This window comes from Wolffia australiana, chromosome 5 (assembly GCF_029677425.1).
Source record: "Wolffia australiana isolate 7733 chromosome 5, ASM2967742v1".
NCBI classification, from domain to species: Eukaryota; Viridiplantae; Streptophyta; class Magnoliopsida; order Alismatales; family Araceae; genus Wolffia; species Wolffia australiana.
The window spans coordinates 3,668,585-3,688,774 of NC_135839.1; the positions used below are offsets into that span (position 1 = coordinate 3,668,585).

The 20,190-nt window shown below is 37.7% G+C and overlaps 2 protein-coding genes across 3 annotated transcripts in view; one reads left to right on the forward strand and one right to left on the reverse strand.

The window, feature by feature from the left end:
• LOC144702926 (Protein phosphatase 2C family protein) overlaps nucleotides 1–1,477 on the forward strand; it is a 39,721-nt gene extending 38,244 nt beyond the window's left edge. For both annotated transcript variants that reach the window (XM_078574952.1, XM_078574953.1), the window contains 4 exons: nucleotides 344–427; nucleotides 947–1,036; nucleotides 1,150–1,197; nucleotides 1,275–1,477. In XM_078574952.1, coding sequence (XP_078431078.1) covers nucleotides 344–427; nucleotides 947–1,036; nucleotides 1,150–1,197; nucleotides 1,275–1,382 — 330 coding nt within the window. In that variant the 3' untranslated portion in view covers nucleotides 1,383–1,477. The remainder of the gene's footprint in view (nucleotides 1–343; nucleotides 428–946; nucleotides 1,037–1,149; nucleotides 1,198–1,274) is intronic.
• An 11,810-nt stretch (nucleotides 1,478–13,287) lies between these two features.
• Nucleotides 13,288–18,353, reverse strand: LOC144703197 (prohibitin-1, mitochondrial-like). The gene is made up of 5 exons (XM_078575310.1): nucleotides 18,065–18,353; nucleotides 17,867–17,983; nucleotides 15,473–15,643; nucleotides 14,386–14,598; nucleotides 13,288–13,645 (listed from the first exon to the last, which is right to left on the reverse strand). The coding sequence occupies exons 1-5, from the start codon at nucleotides 18,239–18,241 to the stop codon at nucleotides 13,442–13,444; spliced, it is 882 nt and encodes a 293-aa protein (XP_078431436.1). The 5' UTR covers nucleotides 18,242–18,353; the 3' UTR covers nucleotides 13,288–13,441.
• Between the last annotated feature and the right edge of the window lie 1,837 nt (nucleotides 18,354–20,190).

Genomic DNA, 20,190 nt, shown 5'->3' on the forward strand with positions numbered 1-20,190 from the left:
TCTTGATACAACTGGGGCGTATCATCTTCAACTCCTCATCATTTAAACCAAAATCCTCAATTTTTTCTATTTTAGCAGCTCGAGTGGATCTGGTTCCCTCCCTCCCCCCTCTCTCTTTAACTTCTTACTTTGGAGTTGAACACTCTTAGAGATCAGGCCTTAGAACTCTTTTGAAAATACAGAGCCAGTAAAAATCTCAAAGCAATAAACATATCATCCAGAAAGAAACAAAAATAGAACGGCTCAAACATTCTAAAATATATATGTGGAGGAGGGCGTCCTAATGAATGTATTCATTATGCAACCTTTGATATTGACCCATTATCTCCTATTTCTCTTCCAGGCAGGTGGAACAATTGGGGTTAATGGGCGTTTGCAGGGCCGCCTGGAAGTCTCTAGAGCCTTCGGTGATCGCCAATTTAAGAAGGTTGCATAACTTCGGCAATCTGAATGAGTCTATGCATTTAGACAAAATATAATTACCAATGGAATTACAAAAGCTCTTACAAGTCTTTTGGTGCGTGGTTTTGTTTTTTCTCTTCATTTCTAACCAACAAGAGTTTGCTAATACGGAAAAATTAAGCATGATCCGTTTGCAGTTGTGAAAATGAATTCTCAAGGGAAAGCATATGATCAATTTTTTTGGTATTTTAATTTATTATTTTTAAACAAATTCATTTTAGAAGATTTGCTGTAAGTTTTCGTTTTAAGATCCGCAATGCTGGAAATTCGTACTTCTTGAGGAAACCTATCGCACTTTTGTGTTAAAAATCAAAAAGAGTTTTCGGAACCCTAACTTGAGCAGACCCGTCAATTTCTTGTCTGCATAGTAAGATTTTATCTTTTACATGGAATAACGGTTTCAACCTCTTTCTTGAGGAGAGCTTTTTTTATTGTATCTCAATTTTTTTAATCTCATCTGATCTGTGGAAGATGATTGGATTAGGTTGGGGTCATCGCAACTCCGGACATCCATTCCTTCGAGCTAACAGGACGAGAGAGATTTCTCATTCTTGCCTGCGACGGCCTCTGGGAGGTTAGAATCCAATGATTATCTATTACACTATCTTATGCTATTATCGTCATCATAGTAATCATGTCTCTCTCCTTGGACATGTTCTTCAATCTCTCCCTCTCCATGGTTTGAAGGTGTTTGCACCTGGCGATGCTGTGGACTTTGTTCAAAAACATCTTCAGGTAACCATCAACACAATATCCACTCTCTGCAATATTCTAGTGAGAGGCATGGGCATTATGGTCATAAATTTTTCCAGGATGGGCTGTCTGTGGCCACTGTGGCCAAGCGGCTAGTGAGAGAAGCTGTCCGTGAAAGACGCTGCAAGGACAACTGTACTGCCATCGTCGTCATCTTCAAGAACTAGAAATTTTCAGACTGCTTAATTTCAATCATTAGTTGAGTCTTGAGACCTTTGGTTGGATGGATGTTTGATCTCATTAGTAATTAGAAATTAACAGATGGAAAGTCTCAGGCCACATTTCGTCAAAGATAAGCTAGGTACTTTTTTTTAAATGAGAAAACTGAAGAAAGGGAGTCTCCGAGATCACTTCATGGCTAATTCTCATAATATCTGTCATCTTCGTGGAAATATTTGGGTCATTTCATATTAACTATTAACACTTTCAGGGGCATTTCTGTCATTTCAACCCACTAGAGGCATTTGGTTTTTTCCTTTGGTGCATGTTTCTTTAAATAGAGCACCCTAATATAAATGAGGGCAGCGAATTATGATTGAAGTTTGAGTCTCTGTTCCCCTATATCTCTCTGGGTTAAGTCAATACTGCTCACATTCCATAATCACTGGTCTTCTCCCGGGAGATCACTTTCCCCTTCCACTAGATTGATTTTCTCCCCTTTCACTCCTGAAAAATCAGTCTCCTAACAAATTTTTTAGGGTTATAGTTCATGGATGGACATGACGAATGACGGAAGAGGATGGATGGAAGATGGAATGTGATGTAATGGCATTTTGATCAGCCAATCCCTCCAAGGGGTTGACATAACAGTCGACGAAACTGATATAGAATGGATGTAAACATAGTGTAACAGTGAAATAAGACAGAAGGTAAAAGAAAAGGAGCGAAGGCTTTTGCTACATTCCTGTTCCGAGGTTTGGACTGGTGATGGTATGGGATGGAATAGATGATCAACTGTTATCCATTAACAAGCCTTAAGTCTCGTGCCTGCTCGTCCTGTATCTGTCTGATACCAGATATTGGGCAACTGATATCTGATATATGGATGATAGCAAGGTGAATTCAAATATTGGATATTGGATGGGTATCAGCTGTCTGCCAGATATCGGATATCAGGACGGATATTGTGGGGGACAGGACATCGCGGGTGACGGTACTGGATACTGATATCAAAATCAGCAAAATTAGCAACGGACACTGGTTTGTTGTTACAAGTACACACTGTCCCATATGAAAGAAAAGAGAAAAAGTGATGTGTATAAGTTATTGTGAATAACATCACTTGGAAACTTTAGACACCTTCAACCTCTTATATGATGTGAAACAAAGATAGAGTTTGGGTTGTGCTGATGAGTCCCTTATTGACACTGGCTATAACTTTTATTTAGGCTTCATAAGGTGACCTATCTTCCCAGATCGCAGTTGACAAATGCTCGTTCTGTGTGACCTTTTCGCCCACTAAAATCAGTCAATTATTTTAATGTGATACATTTCATTATTAAGATGAAGATCACCCTCTTATAAATAGAATCAAAACGTGAGCTTATTATCACCCTCTTCATGTCATGATTAAGATGAAAATAATTTATTTGTTACCACTATATGAATTTACATTGTACATGATAACATGCATTTTTAGTACCTTAATCTGCCCATATTTACATATTTATTTGCATTAATTGAACTATATATGCATGTTATCAAGGTTTAAATTATTAAATTTCTGTTTAGAACGATATTTTGAATTTTTATCATTTTTATATATTTTTGGAGATTTTTCTGACAATAGATTCTGAAAGAGTTTAATTTTTTGAGACAGAATATGAGTTATCTAGAATTTTTCGACACTAAATTTGTAAAGGTATAATTTTTATTACTCAAAACCTTTTTTTTTTGGCCTTTATTTTATTAAATATGATTTTAAACATATATTTAAGGGTCCTTTATTTCGAGACGCCACGTGTCAACGTTCGATTTGTCGAATGTCAATGAATCAGGATTGGGTATAATGATTGGCGTTATTAAGCTCATTTAATGATTGACATCATCCAATCATTTAACTAAGCCGATGTGGCATCACGATTAGCGATGCTATAACTGCATTTAATACTTACGAATTTTTTTAGTTTTCCTGGCACAGGTGATGTGGACTAATCAGAAAAAGTAACATTTTTTCGCAATAAATACACGTGTGGACCGAGGTGAAAAAGACAAAAAATGAAGACTTTTCTTTCTCTCTCTTTTGAATGGCGGAAAATATGATGGCCGATGATGTGGCAATACGACATGGCGATAGGTGTACATGTGGCACGCGCATGTATACATGGCATGCACATGTCAAATTTTTTGTGGGTTTGAAAGAGAAAGTCACTCATGTGGACGCAATGTCGCGCTGCCATGTCAGCTCCGAAAAGTGCGAGCACAATAGACTATGCGTCGACGAATCTCAGCGATTTTCAGTTCAAATGAAAATGGAAAAAGAGGAAGTGTTAGCGTCGATGATGAGGAGAGAGAAAAATCAAGGGCTAAGATTTCTCCAAATTCAAGCTTCAATATCTGACAATCCACAGGTCAAATTGAGCTAAACTTTTCATTGTAGCTTCGCCTTCCAAAATGCAGCAAAATGCAGGGGCTGCGCCAAACGCTGGTGGTTCTTTCTTGTTGTAAGTGAATGCAACGAAAAGACCCAGAAAGAACGAATAATGAGCAAATGCATTTATTGACATGAGAAGTCAAATATAGGGGAAAAAATTATGAGAACAGATAATAAGTGTGTTATCAGTCAACGTACCCCCTCGTATCATACGATTGTCAGAATGGTTATGCAAGAACAAAACAACCCATACAACCATGATTTTAGACATAGTGATAACGATAGTCTAAAATCAGTCATTTTACAAAGAAATTAGCCATTTTATTCTAAAATGGAGTATAGGAGTTAGAGTTACAGGTAAGAAGTTTAAATATATTATATTAGAAAGGTTTAAATTATAAATGAGAGCACAAGGATTGGCTGTGAGGTTTCGCCGATTGAGAAATCCTAAGCTCAGTACTTGGAGGCTTCATCGATTGAGAACTCCTCAGCTCTGTCCAAGGAGGCTTCGCCGATTGAGAACATCTTAGAGGCTTGGTCGATTGAGAACACCTAGAGGCATTGCCGATTGAGATCACCTCAGGCTTTAGAGGCTTCGCCGATTGAGAACACCTCTTTTACTCTTGGTTAAGCAAAACCCTTATTTTACAAGGGCAAGTTTCTAAATAATAAGCGTATTACAATATAATACAACATATTGTATTATATTTACTAGTACTTAGGAATATTTAGCCCCCCCTCTTCTTTCCATCCAACAAAAATACTTCAGATTATTCAACAAAAATATATTTACTAGTACTTAGGAATATTTAGCTCCCCCTCTTCTTTCCATCCACTATAAATAGAGGCATGGGTCACTGTAAAACTCATCTTGAACGTGCTTCCTACTCATGTGGCCTGATTGAAGATATTGAGTGTGTTCTTGGTGTATTGGGTGTGTGGGAAAAAGCATTAGAGAAGAGGGGGAGCTAAATATTCCTAAGTACTAGTTAATATTTTTTTTTGAATAATCTGAAGTATTGACAACGAGTTAGAACCCTAAAATATAGATTATCAGTACATTATGCCTATATATTAATTATCAAGAATTTTTTAATTCTTTAGATTTTATTTCCTAAGGTATTTGTATTTATAAATTGAGCTACTCGTAATTGTACTGTGAAAAAATTAATTACATGCTTTAGTATTTCTTAAATGCCCTAAACAAAAATATTGGTTCCTTTCATATTGACTTCAACTGATTCGAGATATACATACATATATTTCTTAATGAATTTAGTTAATACATATATATTTTTCAGATGACATTGAATAGGTTATAATTGTACCAACACTTGTTTACCGATGTCATGTTATTAGCTAACCTTAATTTATTCATATGATTGAAATCAACACTTATGAAACATTTTAGTAGGCCTTCTCTCCTTCTAATTAAATAAGATTTTAACATAAGTCATTTACTCATATTATGTGTAGGTCGTGAATGTAAAAATAAAATTACAAATCGTCATAATACTCTTGAATATTTTCATATATTCTTTAGAAAAATGAAATTATTGTTCCATATTTTAGGTGATGTCACATATGCTCTAGATTGATGATGCAGTTTTCCTCAATGAACCCAAGACAAGCCCATCATAGGTTAGTACCGAATTGTTCATCTCCTTCTCATTACAGGATGATGAAAAAAATATGATGGTCATTAAACGTAATTGCAATACATTGATAGGAATATTAGGTATTCAAACCTCAAAATGATATGACACCCTTCTCTCCATCTAAATCTACATCGACGTCGTTGTACCAGCACTTATTGTCCGCACGAAGCCAACACTTCATTGTGATGGGTGTTTCTATGCTTATTGTCAATATGCATGATCTGTAACCATGCTCTCTTACACTCACCGCACAAATAGATAGTAATTATATTACAAATGAAGCAAGGGAAACCATTTTTCTCATTTGTTGGGCCACCAAGAGAGTGACATAAAAGCTCCCTCTTCAGGTACAACTTCTGTAAGATATGTATTGAACTCGTACATAGCTGACATTGCAGAAGGCACGAGATGAGGGGTGTTTCACGTAGTACTCCTCGATCAAGAGTATACCTCACTTGTTTGGGAGTTCCCATCCTCAATAGAATGAAACACAACATGCACTAATGAGTCATGGGGTAAGAGATATAGTCGGTGGTTGTTCCTTTTAACCTCTCACATGGCATGGACTCTTTATGGAATGGGTCCATTAATGTCATTGAAGTGATTGCTTCATTTTCTCACTAGAGTTTTACATGTTCTTTCAACTTTTATTGTATCTCCATGCATGCAAGAGCCATGTTAGGCATGCTCAGACATGAGAAAAATGTTCCTTTTAGATCTGTTCAGTCACATAGTTGTACTCCTGGAGACCTGCAATGATAAATGACACATCGTATGTTATTTGGAGAATCTATCAGGTTAGCACAATCAGTAGAGACAAAGAATCACAAAATAATGCAAGAAGACTCTTTCACCAACTCCCTCTCACTCTTTGATATCTTTTTCAGCTTCCTTTTTGTGCTGAAATTATTTCAAACTTTCCCAATGGCATCGTGTTTCTTCAGATCTCCGTACATGTTGTTCCTACTTGTCAGAAAGTACAGCGTGGCCATGTTACTATCTTGAACATTGGGGTCCTGTTCATACACTTTGGCTTACTCCTATTGTTGCAGGATAGAGCTTCAAATGGCACACGTTAACATCCTCACCTTGGCCATTGTCTCCCAAGCATACTAAACATTGTCCCCCATTATTTTCATCGGGTGTTAATAGGTTCTCCTCATTGTTCTCAAACTGATCATCTGGAATCCATCGTATTGTGTCAAACTCCGTGTCGTCTTTTTTGGGCACTACGGCTTGGGTGGAAGGAATGGAAAAGCATTTCATTGCCACCTAGACGGTGAGGTTGAAAATGTGTGTGATACATGGCACATATCACGTGATGCTAGACATTGGATTTGTGTTATTTATCTACTTCGCAATGACTGCTAACATCCTCTTCTTTACGGTTGTGAAATCATTGCATAGACCTGCCCAAAAATTCCTAGCTCTAAATGCTTACATCTAATGTAAAGACCTTTTCACGTAGTTCAAAATTTTCCAGAACCTGTACAATATGTGATGCCATATTCTTGTTGGTGTCTTGTTTGACGATGGCAAGTAATCACCTTTAGTACCACTCTTTGTGGTCCATGTATCTGCAGTGAGTGGTACTTTGTGTGCATTATCCCATAGTTCCTTCAACACCTCCTTTATGCACTTGTACATCTAGATCATCTATGTTGACTTGTGTCGCATAGTGACACATTTCTATGTTGCATTCTGAATGATGCTCCAAGGCCAATCTGATGAGCAAACACAATATGTAATTACATTTACTCATCAATGATATGGTCATTTCAAGGTTGACGCCGTGGCAACCCTCCATGTGATATGCCACCCATAGCTTGGGTTATAGACGGCTGCTGCTAATCAATAATATTCCTCAGCTCTTCATTTCATGAAGATGATAAGACTTAAAATGTACATCAGTTCTCCTATCCAATTTCCACTTGATTGCTTTCTTCTTACTGTGCTGGTTCTTCTCTCAGCATAATATGTATGCATAGTACCCATCAACAAATTATGCGGGGTAGTCAATGATGACCGATATGTTTGAATGTGGATGAGGTTGGCAACTACGAGATGTTTTGCTACATGCAGCCTCATGTTCTTGGGTCTCCACCCCAAATGTGACTTGGATCAGGAAAATACTACAAAATGTGATCATAATTCTGAACATCACGAGAGGATGAACATACTTATGTAATTATGTGCAGAATTTCTGCAGACATACTTCAACTAAAATAAAATATACACATACTTCAACCTAACACATGGCAGATTAAACTAATTGTCATAGAAGAACCGGAGAATCTAAATAAATTTAAATGGATTGATTTTCAATAATTACTTATAAATAAGAGTAATTACAAAATATGAACCAAAAATATAAGAGGAAGGAGAAGAAAAAGGAGAAGAGACGGGAGAAAAAGGAGAAGGGGTAGCAGGAGAAGAGATACAAGAAAGAGAAGTAAACTAAGAGGAGAAGGAGAAGAGTTATGAGAAAGAGAAGTAAATAAGAAGAATGAGAAGATATATGAGAAAGAGAAGAAAAAGAAGAACAGGACGGAAAAGATATATGAGAAAGAGAAGTAAAAGAAGAAGAGGAAGGAGAAGATATATGAGAAAGAGAAGTAAAAGAAGAAGAGGAAGGAGAAGATATATGAGAAATAGAAGTAAAAGAAGAAGAGGAAGGAGAAGATATATGAGAAAGAGAAGTAAAAGAAGAAGAGGAAGGAGAAGATATATGAGAAAGAGAAGTAAAATAATAATAATAGGAAGGAGATGAGAAATGAGAAGAGAAGTAAAAGAAGAGGTGGAAAGAGGAAATGCAAGAAAGAGAAGTAAAAGAAGAAGAGGAAAGAGAAGATATACAAGAAAGAGAAGTAAAAGAAGAAGGATGATAAGCCTAAATTTGGGTCATAAAATTTAAGTAGTAATGTCGTTTAGAATAAGGCTTATGCAATAAAATTTGTAGTAATTTCCCTTGATCACAATTATGAAATATAGGATGAGAAAAGGGTCGAACCACAGGGAGGCATTTCTCGAGAATTTTATCCTAAATTTTTTATGAATTAATTTAATAATGAATTGATTTTTGTATTTAATGAGCCTTAGTTATGTTTAATTTTGTTTTCCAATTACTAAAAAGTATTTAGAATCTTTATATTGATGTTTATATTTTCGGTCAGAACACTATAGAGATGATTATTTTTATCCCTATGTCAATAAATCAAAACACTAAAATCAAAATAAGGAAATGTGATTTATCAAGAGAATTTTTTATGTATTTAAATTGGGAATTACTAAGCTAGGAATTGATTTATAAAATCGACTTGAAGATGGATGAATGTTTTTGGTGAAATTTTGGATTTAGGTAAGGTATATGTGGAATTGGATTTTTCAACAATCAATTTTGAGATCTAGAGAGAGAAAGTTGGCAAGATAACCTAGAGAGAAAAAGTGGGAAATATTGGGGAAAATCAGGTATAGGTGAATTTCAACTCTAATCTATGGATATAAGATGCAAAATGAGATGAGAAATAGTCTAGAACTGGGAATTTAAAGTCAGATCTTGAATCAAAACCAAAATGCAATGCTAAAAACCATTCAATTCATCTCCAAGGGCATGTACATTTCACCCATGCCTTGGCATTCTGAAATCATTCAAGAAGATGTTGAAATAGTGAAGAAGAAACTTACAATTTTGATCCTTGAAGCAAGAACTGTTGACTTCAGAGGAACTCCTTTGTCCTTCCTGGCCAAACTAGTTGGGGGAGAGCTTCTTCGGTAGTTTTCCCCAACTTTCCAACTCGGCTTTCTAATCCAACCATATGGATTATAGAGAGTGAAAAGACAAACCTACCCTCAGATTTGGGCATAATCGGACGGCTAGATCTCAAGATATTGCCATTTCACAGGCGATTAATATCAGCCCTTGGATCATTTATCTCTCCTCCAAGCAGGCAAAAAATTCACATTTCTGATTTGCCAAAGCATTTTAATTATTTTCCCCACCCTCAGATCACGCGCTGCCATGTCTTTGCGCGCTAAAAAACATTGCAATCATTGGCGTTAAAAGCGAGAGAAAATATATCTTTTGAATGGCTTGGAAATTTAAAAAATTGATGAATGTCAGGCGCTGCCTCGTTAGCATTTCACATTTTTATAAAATATTTTAAAAAGTACATTTCTCATGTTAATAAATGCACGCGCTTATCGATTCACCGCGTGCATTTATTGCACGGAAAAGGCCAACAAAAAAAAGACAAACATACCTTTCTCCTCGAGCCGCCCCCGCCAGGTAATAATCGAGACGATGATTCGTTAATTATGGCATTGCGCATTGCAATGCCATAATTTGACCGAATTTTTGGGCGAATGAGGTGGAAACCATGTAATCTCGTTAAAAAATCATTTTGAAATGCCAAATAAATCATAAAATATATCCTGTTAATTCTAAAAAATATTTCTTGGCTATATAATGGTCACAAAATTATAAAAAAATATGGAAAATCCCATAAAATTAGTAAAGGCCTTAACAACCTCTAGCCAAGTATTTTATACCCTGCAAAAATAAATCTTCAGTGCAGTAAGGTCAAAATGTCACGTAAAAGTACTAAAAAAATTAAAAACAATCATGAAACTATAGGGAAAAGCTATTCATGTCCATTTAATTATGATTACATGCAAATACGGTCTATAGAACACATATATGTATGTAACATTCATCAATTTTATATTATAAATTGCAAGTGATCAAAGGAGAAGAGAGAGAAGGAAAGAGAGAACAAGGAGGAGGAGAGGAAGAGGAAGGAGGAAAGAAAGAGAAAGGAAGAAAAGGAGAAGAAGAAGAAGAAAACAAATGAAAAGAAGATAAATGATAAGCAAAATAAGATGAAGGAAGAGAAGGAAAGAGATGATCTGAAGAGGAGGTGGAGACAAATGGAGAATGAGAAGAAGAGGAAGGATGAGTAGGCAGAAGGAGAGTGATGGACGCAAATTACGCGTGTATTTTTTATGTCCTTGTAATTGAATTTGCCTCAATCAAACTCACTCAATTATATGTATAGTAGGAGTGAGGTCTGCTCCACAAGGAATATAAGTAATTAATAAGGAAAATACACTCAATTCGTTATAATTTGAGTAAGATAAGTAATTATAATAATAATGAAGATAGTGAAAGGGTGGAAAATAAGTAACTAGTAAGTGGGAAGAATTTGTAACAGTTGGAAAGAAATAAAGAAGGTATAGATATGGTGTTTATAAGATAATATATTAATTATATTTATTTTTTAGAACTATTTATACAGATGTCAAATGTAGTAACTAAGTACGATAATGAAATGGATTTATATATTTATAATAATGGAATATACTAAAATAGGAAATTGAAGAGAAATTTTGAGAATTTAAGTATAAGATAGTGCTAATATGATAGAGAGATTAATATTGATACTATTATTACTACAAGATGTTTTAGTTTTGTTATCTATTTTAACTGTTATTTAAATAAGATGTACTAATGAGGGATATTAGGATTTAGGTAGGTTTTAAATAGGGAATTTTATTTAAGTGGAATCTCTCTGGCATTTTCCAGGGTAGGTTGGAGCCGTCAGAGAAGTGCCACACCCTCCTCTTGCTCGTTCTACCGCCAGAAGGGTCTCCCATGTTGCGGGGAAGATTTGTGGGAAGTTGCTTGAATTGGGGACTATTAAACCCTTAAGGCCTAGGGAGGACCTCGGGTGGCCATATATGGAATGGTCCAGCTATGGGGGGTCTTCTAGGGGCCATTGGATTGCCCCTGGCTCCCTCCTGCAGTTGGAAACTTCTGCTTGGCCGGTAGAGTCAATAGCCAGGAGAGGGATGGATGGATCTGCCCCTGGCCATCCAATCCCACTCACATGGGGTTCAACAGTTGCGATTATGTGGCAGCTGTGGATCGTTGTTATTTATGGTGCACCCATTGATCCACGTCAGCAGCCCCATCAGTGTTTAGTCATCTACCCCATCAGCCTTCCATGATTTGATTTGTCCTTTATGTGGCCCCGCCATCCTTGTTAGCATCCATTGACTACTTTGAAACCTGTAAAAATAAATAATATAAAAGAAAAGTCAGATCCTACCTGGACCATCTGATCTCCTTAAGAAAATCAGACGGTTGAGGTTTGCACCGTTCTGATGCGGGCTGGGTGCTAGGTTGGCTCATAGCCCGGTCATTTGTTCTTTCTTAGTTTTTTAAGATATCTGTCTGTTGGTCACAATCCATCATATTGTTTGTTGGCCTAGCCCACAAGAGCTGAAAATAAACCCTTTAGAAGTATATCCCTTATGGGAAAATATAATGAAACTGAGTGCCACATAAATTCAGAGCGGGTTCATTTTACAAATTGAAATAAACTTCCTTCTGTGCACGCCAGCCTACCCTGCCTCTTTGTGATGAATGGGGGCCCTTTAATGGGCCTATGCCAAGGACTTCATTCCGCGGGGCACTGCTGCTTGTTTGTTGGCGCTGGCCGGCTGTGGGTGGGCTTCAGGGCTTAGTGCTTGCCTGCCAGTGACCGACTTGTGTGTTGTTGTGCCCTAGCTTGGCCGCCTTGGATGTTAAAACCCCTTTTTTGTTTTACTTGAAGTATTCTTCTTCTATCTCTCTTTCCTTTTAATCATGCGTTTATTTTTAGCCCTGCAAAAAAAAATTAGAATAAGCACTAGAAAGATTAGTTGAACCCATGAAACTTAATAATTTTAAAAAAGCACATTTTTCATGAAAAATAATTTTTTTTTAAACCAAATGTTTCATTCAATGCATGAAATATGAATTCACATAAAAATGAACTTAACATCGGTAAAATGATCCAAAAACTATAGTAGACGTGTATGTTTTCATGACTCATTTTGGGTTCATCAAGGCACAGAAGGATAATGAGAATAAGAGGAAGGAGTAAGCAGGAGGAGAATGAGAAAAAGAGGAGGAAAATGAGAAGTATGAGGAGTAAGAGGAGCAGGAGAAGACTCAAGAGAAGGAGAAGAATAAGAACAAGGAGGAAGAGGAGCAGGAGGAGAATGACCCGGTGAAGGAGAAGAAGAAGAAAAAAGAGAAGGATATTGGAAAGGGCTTCGGATAATGAATATATGTTATCTACACCCAATATCAATAAAAACGGCTATCAGAAAAGCCCTTTCGAATATCTAGTCCAGCAGGCGTCTCAATATTGTCATCTGATATCTGGCACGGGACGGGTGCAGACTACTAACAGCAGCCCAAACTAATGGCAACCCCAAACACCCCAAGCCACGCAATGCATTATGGGTTCAGGTGACAATTTTAGAAGACAAGATCTTCATAATCAGCAGTATCTTCTTTAGGAATGCCGGTGATTACGACCTTAATCCCTTCTTCAGAGACAATTTTCTAAACAGAAATAATCTTATAAATTAGCTGAAACTGATGCTGATAATTGGTGAAAAATCTTCATTAAAAGAAATATGACGTCTTTGGCATTTAAATCCATGATAAAACTTAATTAAATTCATGAAAACTAAAAGTATGACAAAAGCTGTAAAGCACTGCAGCATTGATGACAATGGCAGAGCCAGTTTCAAGTTTTATTAAGAGCCGGCATTAATTTCTTAAATTACTTCTAAACTTTTCCACAAGTTGTATTACAACTTAAACAGCCCAAGCTTAAAAGCCTTTATATAAATCAATCGTAGAACAGTATGAACTTTAGGTCTCAATTTTAAATTAAATGGCCAACATCATGTGCTTTATATAAAGAAAGGAACTTGTGAAAGAAACAATTTAGATGTATGGATGTTCGCCCTGCTTATTTAAGAAAATGACTAAATTTTCTCCATGACACTGCATCAAATTCCTCAGGGTCAGCCAAATCATGAGATATTACAGCAATTTTTTTGTCTAAAAGAGCACAATTTTTGAGAGAAACAAAAAAGAAGATAAAGAAAAAAGTAGAAAAGCTTTAAAAAAGGTCGGTCACTTCTTGGCGGAGATCTTGGTGGGATCCAAGTCCATCTCCTGAAGATTCAGGAGGAGATCATCCGAGTTTAAGAAGACGCGGTTGGAGGAATTGGAGATCGTCTGCGCGATCTCTCTCGCCGCTTCGATCTTTCTCAACGTGATGAACGCGGGGTTGTTCGAAATCGCCTCCCCAATCAGTTGCGCACTCTTCGCCTCTCCCTGATTTATAATCACAACAAAAAAATTAGTTTTCTCATTCTGCTTTTCCATTTTTTGTTAATTCAAAATTCATATTGAATCGACTCGCAACGCTATCTAAATGGATGGGATTAGTATGAGATTAAATTAAATGATTCAGTGCGATTGGCAAAAGTATAATCCGTGTTTTTTTAAGAGAAGGAAAAAAAATGGATGGTCCATCGACCCAAGTCAAAAGCTTATCTAAAAATGGACAAGCAAATCATAAGAGGAGCTCATTTCAAATTAATAATAATAATAAACAAGAGCAAAATGGATGATTCATTTCTACGAATGTGAATCTCGATGCATGGCTCATCTACCTAGGTCATAAGCTTTTCGAAATTGGAGAACTAAAGAATGAGAGGAGATCATTCCAAGCTAAAAATAACGATAAACAATAAAAATAGGAAAAATGGATGACTCGTCCCTACTAACATAAATCAAAGGATCATCCATCGACCAATATCAAAATGGACGACCAAATCAGAAGAAGAGCTCATTTCCAGTTCAAAATAAATAAATAAAGAAACAAGACAAATAACGAAAAAAAGGGTTCAGATAAGAATGGATAAGTTTTTCTAAAAATGGACAAACAAATCAAAAGATGAGCTCATTTGAAGTTTTTTTTTAAATAATGGACAAGAAAATTACGACACCCTCGATGGCAACCCAACAATGAAATTCAAGAACAGATTTCTAAAAGAAGAATCATGGCTCACCTGGGCTCGGATGATGGCGCTCTGCTTATCCTGCTCTGCCTTTTCCACGACAAACTTGGCCCGTTCTGCCTCCTGCGCGGCCACTTGCTTTGCTTCAATAGCACTGGTGAACTCCTTGCCAAAGGTCAATGACGTGATCGACACATCGTCTAGGGCAATGTTGAAATGTGAGGCTCTCTCTGTCAATATCTTCCTAATTTCTCTGCTCACCGCCTGCAAAACATTAGTTTATAATGACAATTTTAATTAGGGTTCAATACTTGGGGTTTAAGCTTTCAGGGTTTATTAAGGGTTTAGGGACAAGGGTTTAGAGTTTGAGTTTGTTATTGCACTATGAAGAACTAATTACTTTGTCAGTTGGTTACTGCATTGTCAGGTGACTGCTTCAAATCATCTTTCCAAAAAAAACATAGTAGTTACTTAGTGACAAGGGTTTAGAGTTACGTAGTGACTTAGGGTCTAAGGTTTCAGGGTTTAGTAAGGGTTTAGGGACAAGGGTAAACTAGGGTTTGCCCTTGTTATTGCACTATGAAAAAATAAATAGCTTTGTCAGTTGGTTACTGCATTGTCAGGTGACTGCATTAAATCATCTTTCAAAAAAAAACATAATAGTTACTTAGTTCCCAGTTACCTCTTTCTGTGTGATGAGCTGACCGGTGTTGTACTAGGCCATGGCTGCCTTCAGGATTCAGGGTCTAGGGGTTAGAGTTTGGCCTCCTTATTAATTAACTCGGAATTAATCAACTAGTAAGTTAAAAATAACTTACTAGACCTGAGGTTTTATTGGGCCATGGCCGCCTTCAGGTTTTCGGGTTGAGGATAAGAGTTTAGCATTTGTGTTGAAGAGGTAGGGTTTAAGAGTTTGGCCTCATTATTGCACTACCAAAAAATAAATTACTTAGTTCGGTGTTACCTCTCTCTCTGTGATGACCTGGCAGGCGTAGTATTGGGCCATGACTACCTTTAGGGTTTAGGATTCCGGATTTTTGGTATACGGGTTAAGGGTTTAGTATTTGTGCGTTAAAAATAAGGGTTTAGCTTGACCTTGTTGTTGCCCTAAAAAATAAACTAATAAATTCTGAGTTACCTCTCTTTGAGTGATGAGCTGGCTGGCATTGTACTGGGCCACGACTGCCTTCAGGGTCTCATGAATGATTGACGGAAGGACTCTGTCGTTGTAGTTCTCGCCCAGCGTTCGGTAGACGATAGGCAACTGGTCAGCTATAGGCCGAGTAAGAACTCGAAGTCCAATTCTCACCTGTTCAGAGATTAAAAAAAGTTGAGACTTTAAAAGGTCTGGGCCATTTTACAAAGTGACGAAATACAAATAAAGATAGAGGCAAATTCATTAATGTAATTAAAGACACTAATTTAACAGCATCTCTTATTTATGCTGTTTCTTCCTTCCCTTCTTCTAAGCCTTATATAAGCAGACCAGATTTCAAAGGCGCACACTTAAGCAGTACATTGAGTCACAAGTACTTATTCCAATAGGTTTCAGCCCATGTATACGTAAATGGTACTCAAACCCGTCCTGGACGAGTAATAGATACATTTTATGCCAAAAACACCAGAAAAGAGTCAATGATAGCCAAGATAAAGTCATTTTCTAAGAGAACATGGTTCTAGAGAGGATTTCATATATGCTGTGAAAGTAAAGCTTGTGGTAAAACTTTGGGGGTATCATTGGGTTCCAATGAAATTTGCAAATAATTACAGAATTTCTCCGGGTAAGCATGTTGGTTAAACTGAAGATGGAAGAGAGGGAAGAAGCGAGGTAGAGAGAGAGAGAGATGATCCCAAGGAATGAAGGTTGCCTGGAAGGGTAGGAGGTTCACCGTTACTGCAGGGAAGATCTTTTTGCAAGGATTGAGAAAGAGCAGATAATGCAGCAAAGTAAAAGGGAAGAGATCAAACTCAATATTCGAATGACTAATCATACACTTCTTAAGGATGGATTACCTATATTTAAAGGGAAGCTGACTGATCTGTCAAACGATGGAGATAGTATTAGATTGAGAAAAAAGTCCACTTCTTGACAATTTCACAAGGAGAAGGCTGCTGAGATTCAGAACCAGTTTCTTCTGAATTATGAAAAAGAATTCAGCGCAGAAGATACATGGCCAAGAGAACAATGAGCTAGGAAATTGATGATATTGAAGAGTGGGAAGGAAATGAAGGTATCATAATAAAGACTGTTGAATAATGCCACAGTTTTCCAGACTAGCACAGATGTATGAGGCTCTAGCATGCTAAACACAAAACATCATCAACTAATCCAAGCGTGAATAAACCTAATGAAATCTTATTACCAAGACACTTCTCAACTTGTCAGATCCGATGCTGATTACATGATTACAGGATGAGTGCCTCGTTTGAGGAAATTAGAAAGGGAAGATGACATGACTGATGAAGCTTAAACTGTTTTTGCTATGAGCAAAATTACAACTGTATACAGAAGTGAGCCATCATACACATCTCACAGAGCAGTAGATATTCTTGAAGATAGAGCTGGAGGACGATGACGAATTTGTAATCAATATACCGAACATCATTATCTTCATCCTACTTGTGTATCAATGAATGAGGATGAAGATTCCTCATCGATCGATGAATAATATTATGGGGAAAATGATGATTCGACTACATAGTCGTCATCACTTAGAGCTAATTACACAGACGATAACAAAATCGTCCTCATCTTTGTCATCCCCAAATCCCGTTACTGTCATTGTCATAAATGTTTGGGCTTCGAGGGTAGGGATTCATCATCAATTAATGGATGACAAGGATGATCGCAATGCGCCATCCAAAATATTATTATCCACCCATAATCGTCATCCTTGACGGAAGCCCCTTCTTCAGAAGGTGGATTTAACCAGAAAAGCTAGTTCAGAGACTTACAAAGCTCATCATAAAATAAGAAAAATGTTTAAATTGACAAGGAGAGATACACTCCGATCATAGAGAAATGGTACAGAACTAAGTTAGAAGTACGAATTTGACAGGGACCATTTGATTCTCGAGGGTAAAGGAATATCACCAGAGATCCATAATCAACATAGGCCCAATGATAGAGAATATGAAAGAACAGAGCAATAATCATTTGGGCATAAAATAAGATGACTATACAATTTCCCGAGTTCTAAAATGACGAGTTTAGAAAAATGAACCTTAAAAACGAGGGAAAACAACTTTATGCCGATCTCTGATTTAAGAGAAATTCGTCCATCAAGCCCAATCAAAGTGATTGGATCGATCATTCTAAGGTGAGAGATTTTCCAAATCATGTCCAGTAAAATAATAAACTGGCTAAAAATAGGAACACCTAAAGAGACTAGTGACAATGACGGTCATCGGCAGAGTTGAACAACAAAACGGGTGAGGTTTAACCAGCTACACGGATGATTACAAAATTAACAGTCTACAAGGACTGCAAACGCAGGCAAATCACAAATACTAGCCAGAATGCGAGTTATACCATCTGAAGATCACGGCTTCCGGAGGTACTCTCAACAAGATGCGGTCGCGCGCGGACGTCGTAGATGATCGGGCGCTCAAACCAGGGAATTATCAAGTGGGTTCCTTCAGGGTAGACCTAGAAGACCACACAGAACCATTAGAGAATCGATCTAAGCAACAAGACATCCAAAAAAACAGACGGGATAATCTCTTCAACCTTATCTTTGATACCGCCGATCCGATTGAAGACAATGGCGCGGTGACCGCCGTCGACGTTGTAGATGGAGTTCGCGACAGCGTACACACCGAGGCCTGCGAACACGGCGAGCTTGGCCATGGCAGAGGCTGCCCCGCCGCCTGGCACCTTCGGCACCTTCACATTCTTGAAATCCATGCCGGCGGCGACGAGGAGAGAATCGGGCGAGGGAGGAAGCTCGTAGGGTTTGGATTTACAGTGAAGAACTGGGTTTTAGGATTTTGGAGCTGATAGAGAAGAGAGAGAGCTCCTCTCTCTGCGGCTTGGAGCGCACGAAAGTATATATAATGGGCCTTTGGCCCATGTAAATAATGTATTGATCAATAGATATTCTTTATCAGTACTTATCGTTAATATAGTTCAGGATCGCCCGGGACGTGGACGATGACGGGACGGGAAGAATATTGTACCCTCTGATCTCCGGGACGGGACGAAGACGTGGACACGGACGGGACGGGTTTTTCGTCCGATACCTCTGGACGGGACGGTTTTCCCGTCTGAGAGGATTTTCAGCCAACCTTGCAGATAGGACGAGTTTTTAGTCTTGGAATGAATAAACCGTCCCATCCGTGTCCCTGCACTATATTCAGCATAAGCAGATGTAGTTTCGGATCGTCCGGGACGTGGAAGATGGACGGGACAGGACGGAGCTGGCAAAGTTGGGACGCGGACGTGACGATTTGTTAGTCCTGGGACAAGAAAACCGTCCCGTCCGCGTCCTTACACTGATTCTGCATGTCGAACGGGACGACCTTAGACATGCGGAAACAGTGTAAGGACGCGGACGGGACAGTTTTCTTGTCCCAGGACTAACAAATCGTCACATCCGCGTCCCAACTTTGCCAGCTCCGTCCTGTTCAGAAAAAAACTATCCCATCCTGTCCCTCGTCTCGGACATAAACAGAATCACGTTTCACATTTTTAATGTACTTTTTAAAGTTTTTTTAGGGCAATATGGAGGAGAGGGACATATGTACAATTACTTTTGGGGGGCGTCAGTTTGCGGGCGCGTAAAAAAACTGGGAGTTTGATGCAAAATGTCAAGGAATTGATTAAGTGATGCCACGTGGCAAGATCTCAACCGTCGGAAGCGAATCCGATGGATTTTTGTCCATCACATACTGTCGATCGTCCGAGACCTCTAGACGAGACGAGGAGAGAATCAAGCGAGGAAGGGAAGCTCGTAGGGTTTGGATTTACAGTGAACTGCGTTTTAGGAATCTGGAGCTGATAGAGAAGAGAGAGAGAGAGAGAGAGAGAGCTCCTCTCTGAGTGACTTGGAGCACACGAAAGTATATAATGGGCCTTTGGCCCATGTAAATAATGTCTTGATCAGTGCCTATGCAGACTGATACAGATAGATAGAGATAAAGATAGAGTTAAAGATGAACACACAGAGAGATATATATAGAGATAGGGATATAGACAAAGAGATGGAGATATAGATAGAGATAGAGATAGAGAAATAGAGAGATATAGATACAGATATAGATACAGAGATAGAGATATAGATAGAACGCTAGAGATAGAGATAGAGAAATAGAGAGATATAGATACAAATACAGAAAAAAAGATATAGAGATAGCAAGATAGAGATAGAAATAGAGATACAGTAAGAGATAGAGATAGAAAGATAGAGATAGAGATAGAGATAGAAAGATATAGATAGACATAGAGATAGAAGGATAGAGATACGGATAGAGATAGACATCGAGATAGAGATAAAGATAGAGATCGAAAGATATGGATAGAGATAGAGATATAGATAGAGGTAGAAAGATTGAGATAGAGGTAAAGAGAGAAAGATATAGATAGAGATAGAAAGATAGATATATAGATAGAAAGATATAGACAGAGATAGAAATAGAGTTGGAAAGATAGAGATAGATATAAAGCTAGAAAGATAGAGATAGAGATATAGAGATAGAGATAGAGATGTGGATAAAGATAGATATAGAGAGAAAGATAGAGATAAAGATAGAGATAGAGCTAGAATGATAGATATAGAGATACAGATCGAGATAGAGATAAAGGTAGGCATAGAGATAGAGGAAGAGATTGTGATAGAGATAGAGATAGACATACAG

What these genes read in the sequence shown, in the direction of transcription:
- LOC144703197 (XM_078575310.1), bottom strand. Translation starts at nt 18,241, where the DNA reads ATGGATTTCAAGAATGTGAAGGTGCCGAAGGTGCCAGGCGGCGGGGCA. An exon ending in TCGGCGGTATCAAAGATAAG is followed by an intron (nt 17,984 to 18,064) that starts GTTGAAGAGATT and finishes GTGGTCTTCTAG; the next exon opens with GTCTACCCTGAAGGAACCCA. An exon ending in AGCTCATCACTCAAAGAGAG is followed by an intron (nt 14,599 to 15,472) that starts GTAACTCAGAAT and finishes AATGTTTTGCAG; the next exon opens with GCGGTGAGCAGAGAAATTAG.